Consider the following 7,676-nt stretch of genomic DNA (forward strand, 5'->3'; position numbering starts at 1 on the left):
CTGGCTTGCCCTGCACTTTGTGTCATAGTCATACAAAGTGCTCTTTAAAATAAGTTTATTTTTATTAAATGTTACTTGTTCTCTTATACAGGTAAGTATGTGTGTGAATATTTTCATTCATCTCGGTGATTTTGTTCTGTTGTAGTCGTCTTGGAAGATGTGACTTTATTTTTGTAACCTTGTTTGGGTTTTTTGTGGGGGTTGTTTTTTCCCCCAACACTGCAGGACTTTTCTCTGGGCGGGAAATTTTTTTGTCCAAGTTCCCAACTGATTATTATTATTATTATTATTATTATCATTATTATTATTTCCTTGCTATTATTTTTATTTTAGTTTGACAGATCAAATGTAGAGTGGTTGATTTTTTTTTTTCTCCCCCACATACTATCAGTAATTTTTCATAAAATTAAATGTTTTTGTAGTCTTTTCTTTTGGTAAAGCTTTGACATTATTGCAGTTTTGTCAGTTATTTCTGCAAGCAAGTCAATGACCCGATCTCAACCCAATAGAGCATGCAGCAGGAAAGACTAGCAGCACACAGGTACAGTGACAACATCCAAGAATTACAATGAATAAATATATGCCCATATGACTTTAAATAATTTTATGTACAGAATAGACTGAAAGGCAGCTACTATACGACGACAACAAAAAAAATACGGTGACTATAATGGTGTATAAACAAAATACTGGACCATATACAGTGGATATAAAAAGTCTACACACCCCTGCTCAAACACCACCTTTCACAAATTTTCCATTTGATATTTTATAATTATTTCAGACAGGAAGTAAAACTAAACGTGAGATAAAACACAATTGGCTGCAGAGAGTTTCAGAGGGATCCTATTCAAAGTGCTCAGTCAATGTTCAAATTTTCATGGTATAGGCAATTGGGAGCAACACAGGAGGAGATTCAGGAATTTCTGGCAAGTATTGGCTGTTAAGACAATTTCCAGTCTGCTTCATATGTCAGGCCTATGAGGATAGATAAGATAGATAGATAGATAGAAATGTGTGTCACATGACATATGACGTGGCAGGAAGCGTTTTAAAACTTTCACCTGGGCCGCACGAGACTTGCAGGCTGAGCATCTCATTTCAGACCTGCAGAGTGAAACTCCAACCTGGTGTTTGTTTCATAGATTGGGGGGAGGGGGGGTGTATAGGGCGAAATCAAAGGGCCGAGACGTATTGTTTCAATGTGAAAAGGAGCTAATGGCCGACCATCGCAACTCGGGATCTGCAATCCACAGGGTGCCCCCGGGGACGGGCTGGTACAATGGCGCCCCCCTTCCTCCTCTCCCTCCCCGCGGCGCGTCTTCCTGCCGCAATCTGCGGCCAACGACGCGCGCCGGGGGGAGCGCATCTGTTGCGAGCAGGGGCCAGGGCAGTGAGGGTCTCTCGGTGGGGGAGCGACCGCCCCTCCCAACCATACCGATCAAGAAGAAGTTCACCTCAATGCTCCTGCTGCGCTTGCTGCAAGAACACGTTGCACTATATCACAATTTCAGGTGCGCATGCATGTTTTTGGCTTGTTGTAAAAATTGGCCAAAGTTTTCGGTTTATGATACTTCAACAAACTCCCAAAGCAATTATGAGCCAAGGAAAATGTAATAATAGTGAATGAATGAATACAGTTCACAACAAAATATAGAATATTTCACATAGCTCGCAGTAAGCTACATGAATAAACTACATAAAATATATTGCTCAAACTATAAACATTCAAGACAAATATGAACAAAAAATTAATTCTTCAAAAGTTCTTTATAAAAACATGATGTGCTTCGCATAAGTAGACGTGGTAAGTTAGTAAAACAAATTATTCAAAAAGTGCTTAAAAAGTTAATTTAAAATAAATAATATATTAAATTCTCCACAAAGTGCTTCAACAATTGGAGGAAAAAAACAACTTAAATGTTTAAATACAAATAAAAATGTGAACAAAATGGTTTAAAGGTTGAAACTGAGTGTTTACAAACAAAATAAAATATGGAATCCTTTGCAAAAATCGCTATGTCATAAAAAATATAAATTTGTTGCAAGAAAAATACATATGACAAAATACAATAAAATATTCATATAGAAAAACATAGAATCCTTTCACAATGTTTAAAAAAAAAAAAGAAGTCTTGATATAAATTAACCAAACATAAAACGAAAATTAACGAGGATTTGGGGGGGAGACGCAACAAAATAAGTAAATCTAACCAAGTAATTCAGAATGACAATAAAAGCCATTAATTTTATTAAGCATAATGAATAAAAGAACTAATGACGTATGTTTTAATATCAAAGCCATCTTGTAAAATGCAGACTCGTCTAAACAATCATTAGAATCCATGTGTGACTCATACTTTGCATTGTAGATGCCGTTTAATTTAGAAAAACAAATTTAGACATTTTTTTTTTAAACAGTTGCTGCTATCGAAGTGAGACCACGCCCACGGTGGGGGGTTGTGTGTGTTTGGTACCAAGGTCATTGACAAATTCACCTTCAGCTGTGCGTAATTGTGCACGCCAGCCAATGAGTGACGAGACCGAAAATCTCCAACATCGGCAAAACGTGTGGAGACCACCAGGACCTTGCATTCGATTTTTCAGGCCGAGGCAGGAGCTGGTTCCCCGAGAGCCGGCCTTCATGGACTAGTTCGCATCCCCCTTTTAGCGGTTATGTTGACCCGAGTCACCCGTTCACCAACTCCCCTGGACTTCTGTTTTGACTACGATCTTTTTGGTTTCGTCCCCATTAAGGTAAGTTTGTATTAGTGCCAAGATGTCCGAAAGGTCCCACAGCCCAAGCTCGGAGTGTCAAACCCGCCCATATGACTACAGCCGGGCGTGCACGCAGATTTTGGGCCAAGAGGGCCTCGGGGGTTCGTCCTTCCACCAGCTCCCCCTGTCCGAGGCGGGTGTGCTCTACAAGCAGCCCGCCTACGGTGGCCTGCCGTCGGCCGCCGCGCAGAGCTTCTTCCCCTTCCCGTCGATGAGCGCCGGTGACTACCGGGCCTCCGAGCTCCAGGCCGGGGAGTTCGGCCAGCCCAAACATTGGTATCCGTTCGCCGCGCCCGAGTACACCGGGCAGGTACCCGGTGTAACCGCGGCCACGCAGCCCATCAACCTGAGCCCCCCCATAGCCGAGACCCGAGAGCAAATCAAGATCACCGATATCAAGACGGAGAAAGACACCGGGGACGAATACCCAAGCGAGGTGAAGGTCCATCAGTACCCGCCGGCCTCCGCCGCCATGCCCCACGGAGTCTTCTACTCGAACCCCTGGAACCCGTCTTTCTGGCCGGGTATCAGCCACCTTACGCCGCCCGGCAGCGGAGGAAGCAGCAACCAGAATCCGTCGACGTCTTCCGCGTCGTCACCATCCATGTCCCCGTCGCCGCCCAGCAACGGTGTGCCGGCGAACGCTTTCTTCGGCGTGAACCCCGGCCAGGTGGCTCCCGGGCCTCAGGGCCAGAACCCGGCCTCGTCTACGCGGAGCAGCGGCTCCTCCAGCGGCGGTTGTAGTGACTCGGAAGAGGTAAGCGAATGACAACAAATTTGTTGTTGTTGTGGTTGTTGTTTTCTTAGGCGTGTATATAACTCTAGGAAAACGTTTTGATTTTTATAGGAAAACCTCTCCACTGAAGAATTGGAACAGTTTGCCAAAGAACTAAAACACAAACGCATCACTTTGGGTTTCACTCAGGCTGATGTCGGACTTGCTTTGGGCAACCTTTATGGTAAGTTGCTACACATTATAACCTACGTATTTGTATATTTTAGAGACTAAAGTTCAGTTTTCTGTTGTAGGTAAGAAAATGTTTTTCTTCAGGTGGTCAAAGGCGCTGGTTCCGACTAGATCAGCAGCACCCACTGTTGATAAGTTGACAATCGTAGTGTAGTACTTTATTTCTCAGTGAATTTTGGGTTATTTTTGTAAAATACGCATTTACTACAGATTTAACAGTCGGAGCAAACGGCGTACATTTGTAGGCTACTGATTTTTAACTCTTTACCTGTTGACCAACGTGACACATCACACAGTAATACCAAGACTGACCTATAAGAGGCAGCATGGTGCCTCAGGGCAACTACACAGTAGTAGAAGAAGATTCAGAAGGTATGCTAGCTCTGTTTCTCTGGTAACTACATTGTTGAAAATTCTTCTATTTTGTGGTCATAAAAACACAATAACCAGTTAGTACTACAGTATTTATGTCCAGAAACGGGATAAATTTAAGGTTGCCTCCCAATTAGCTACACAAGCATTTACACTTGTAAATATATGTTTAACCTTTTACGATTAATTTGCAAGGAGGGGGGGGTAAATCCATTTAATACTCCGCATCACAGGCTAATCACAATCATTTCAAAGACCTCCTATCAAACTTAAGTGATATATTTTTTTTGGATGGCGCGTGTCCAGGTAAGATGTTCAGCCAGACCACCATTTGCCGCTTTGAGGCGCTCCAGTTGAGCTTCAAGAACATGTGTAAGCTGAAGCCCCTCCTCCAGAGATGGCTGAACGAGGCAGAAACATCGGAAAATCCCCAGGATGTAAGTACCCTCTCAACATCTGCCGTCTACTTTACAAGACAACAGACAAACTCATCCGATGGGGGGTTTTCACCGGGGGTCAACGTCCCGCTGAGATCCTCAATGGAAGCTTCTATCTGCCATTGTGATCACCTGTAAAGCCTTCTGAACCTTGACCTTGTCTAAAGGCCTTACAGGTATAGCGGTGATCGATAGTGTTCATTTACTCATTCAGATGTACAAGATTGAGCGGGTGTTTGTGGACACCAGGAAGAGGAAGAGGAGGACCAGCCTGGAGGGAGCCGTCCGCTCGGCTCTAGAGTCTTACTTTGTCAAGTGTCCCAAACCCAACACTCAAGAGATCACGCACATCGCCGATGATTTGGGCCTGGAGAGAGATGTAAGCCTTTTGGTTTCCCTCATAACGCATATCACTCTGAATAGTTGGACAGTAATTTTGGTAGCTGTTAGCATTGCAATGCTAGCTTGCTTGTAACCCTATTATGAGTTGGATCCACTGATTTCATAGGATCTTGATTTTTCTACACTGAAGTTTGTGTTTCAATGTGGACTTTTTGACTTAGTCTGGAATTAATTATACAGCAAATTTGAATCCTTATCACCTTTAGGGACACATTTAGTTTTTACAAGGACAAAGTGACTACGGTCATGGGTCGTTCACACTCCTGGAGATGAAATTCTCAGCCTTTTGTCTTCGTTGTAAGCAAGTCTCATGTAATGTAAATGTGATCACTCACCAACGACAAATTGTCTTGAATTACCTGCATGGATGATCATGGGGGTCTCTGTGGCATTAACAATGCAACAACTACAGTGATGGGGGTTACTTACTACTAGTAAGTTTACTTGAGTACTTCACAAAGTAACCGACAGAACGTGGCAGCCACAACTTGGCAAAGATGTGAAATAATCTGACGTTCTCCTCAAATGAGCTGTCTTGATTTAAATTCCCTTGGGCGTTGTCAGCACTGCAAGTGTACTTCCCGTTCTGTCTTAACATGTGACCAATATTAGCAGAGGTGAGGGACTCGAATAGCTGATGGCATGGAAAAAATCTAAAAGGCTTGGCATTCATGAAGCGCCACTTGGCTTGAACTCCACGACCCGACAAGTCTTTGTGTATGTTTTGAAACCTACTAGTAGGCTACGCTATGAGATGAGGGTTGAGTCTGCGTTGTTGAACAAGTGCCACGGAGAAAGCTAAAGAATAGATTTTGAGGCTTGTCATGACATGAAATGTTGGCAACTCAGAACACATCTTATGTTTACCTTATATTGTCAGATGCAGGTAAGCTTGCTGTGTGAAGTGTGACGCTAAAGTACCTAGGTTCGCTAGGTGCAGCTAAGGTAGCTAGGTTGGCCGTACGCGGGTAAGCTAGCTGTGTGCAGCTGTCTTGGTACAAGTAAACTAGCTGCGTGAAACTGAGAACACGGCTAGTTTGGCTCGGCGCAGTTTAAGCTAGCATTATGGAGTTGAGCTATCTAGGTTAGCTTGACAGTTTAGCTCACTATTAGCTGGCCAAATATTACTGAAACATGCCAGTTATTTAATTTGATTCTTACCTGGCCACACACCACTCAAAATATATAACACTTAAGTTTGATATAGACTTCCACTTTTTAATACTTTGCAGGTTTTCAGCGTATCTGCCATATTTGATGTGGCAAGGCCCCTGTAAACTAATGCATGGCAGGGTGACTGAACTTCATAAAGTGACAACATACAAAGTTAATGCTTCTCATTCACCCATTTATACACACACAGATTTTGGAGAACTGATTGGCACAAAACATTTGTAGTTTAATTCAATCTTAGACAAATCACCCTGACCAAAAATCAGCAGAAGTATTTTTTTTTTTTCTCTCTCTCTTCTTCAACATGCAGTTGTTAACCAAACATTTTCAAATGCAGGTGGTCCGAGTGTGGTTCTGCAACCGGAGGCAGAAGGGCAAGCGTCTGGCTCTGCCGCTAGATGAAGAGTGCGACAGGCAGTTCTATGAGCAGAGCCCTTCGCCCCTCAACATGGCCGCCTCACCCATCCCCGGCCAAAGCTACCCTCCGCCGTCTGGTTACCCCGGAGCCCCGCCGCCAACGCTTTACATGCCTCCGCTTCATCGGCCCGACGTCCTGAAGCAAGCGCTGCACCCCGGACTGGTCGGCCACCTGACTGGATAGAGGCTGCAGCTCAAACGGGCGAACCACTCTGTCCACACCTGATCTGCCTCTCAGGATTGTGGGACAGTTCAAGGTCGTCTCCATCAGTGCAGCTGTGACTGATCACTCCACGCCAACTACTTGAAGTGTTTTGCTAATGCATGCTAAGTTATTCAGTAGGCCGGATTACCAAAGTGCATTTGACGCAAGGCAGCTTTTAGTTTTTTGTCGTGTAGATGATTTTTTTTTTTTTTTTTTTTTTTTGAAAAGCCGAGAAATTTCATATGATAGTAAACAAAAAAACGTGCATCACAAGAAAATCAATATTGTCATTCTGTTAAAAGTTCCTTTCTAAGAATTGTCAACTTAATCTGTAATTGTTTGTCTTTTTTTTTTTTTTTTAAAGAGATTAAATGCAATACTATGAGGATCTTGAAAACAAAATGCTCCTTGCTGCTAATTTTCTCTGCTTTTATTGCACATTTTGAACATTTCATCTCGGGTGAAAATCTGTCCTATGCGTGACTATTTTCTAGTAACAGTCAAATGTTGACAGTGTTTTCTTATCTATGTATTTTAATACCTCTGATGTTGCTTCAACAAATGAAAATTAAATACATCTTGTTAGAGTAATTTAACTTGTCCACCCTATTTTGAGTGTATTATGAAAGCGATTTTCTAAAGTATTACATCAGTAGACCAACAAATTTAACAAGCCTTGATATGAAATATTCTATCATCTTAAATGGATTATAATTTAATTAAAGGTTGGCATTTTTACTCAGTATCCATGTACTGTATCTTTAAATCAAGTCAATTTGTTCCTTTTTTTTTTTTTTTTTTTTTTTTTTTTTTAATTGTTGCCCCACACCTTCCCAGTAAATGTTTACACTGCTGTCAGTTTGTGTCTGTGTGTGATTTTGGACCAAATTTGTGTCTGTTTAAAATATCGCATCTCCATATTGTG

At 42.4% G+C, this 7,676-nt stretch overlaps 1 protein-coding gene across 1 annotated transcript; it reads left to right on the forward strand.

The window, feature by feature from the left end:
* The first annotated feature begins 2,518 nt into the window (after nt 1-2,518).
* pou5f3 (POU domain, class 5, transcription factor 3) lies at nt 2,519-7,342 on the forward strand. The gene is made up of 5 exons (XM_077497260.1): nt 2,519-3,535; nt 3,626-3,737; nt 4,424-4,554; nt 4,769-4,933; nt 6,467-7,342. Exons 1-5 carry the CDS (start codon nt 2,780-2,782, stop codon nt 6,728-6,730), a joined length of 1,428 nt encoding a protein of 475 aa, XP_077353386.1. The 5' UTR covers nt 2,519-2,779; the 3' UTR covers nt 6,731-7,342.
* The last annotated feature ends 334 nt before the right edge of the window (nt 7,343-7,676 follow it).

The sequence above is a fragment of the Festucalex cinctus genome, chromosome 15 (assembly GCF_051991245.1).
Source record: "Festucalex cinctus isolate MCC-2025b chromosome 15, RoL_Fcin_1.0, whole genome shotgun sequence".
Lineage (NCBI taxonomy): Eukaryota > Metazoa > Chordata > Actinopteri > Syngnathiformes > Syngnathidae > Festucalex > Festucalex cinctus.

Bases quoted from the DNA above. Each gene is read 5' to 3' on its own strand.
- pou5f3 (XM_077497260.1), top strand. From the start codon at position 2,780: ATGTCCGAAAGGTCCCACAGCCCAAGCTCGGAGTGTCAAACCCGCCCA. The intron at 4,555-4,768 runs GTAAGTACCCTC...TTACTCATTCAG, and splicing joins CATCGGAAAATCCCCAGGAT to ATGTACAAGATTGAGCGGGT. The intron at 4,934-6,466 runs GTAAGCCTTTTG...TTTCAAATGCAG, and splicing joins ATTTGGGCCTGGAGAGAGAT to GTGGTCCGAGTGTGGTTCTG.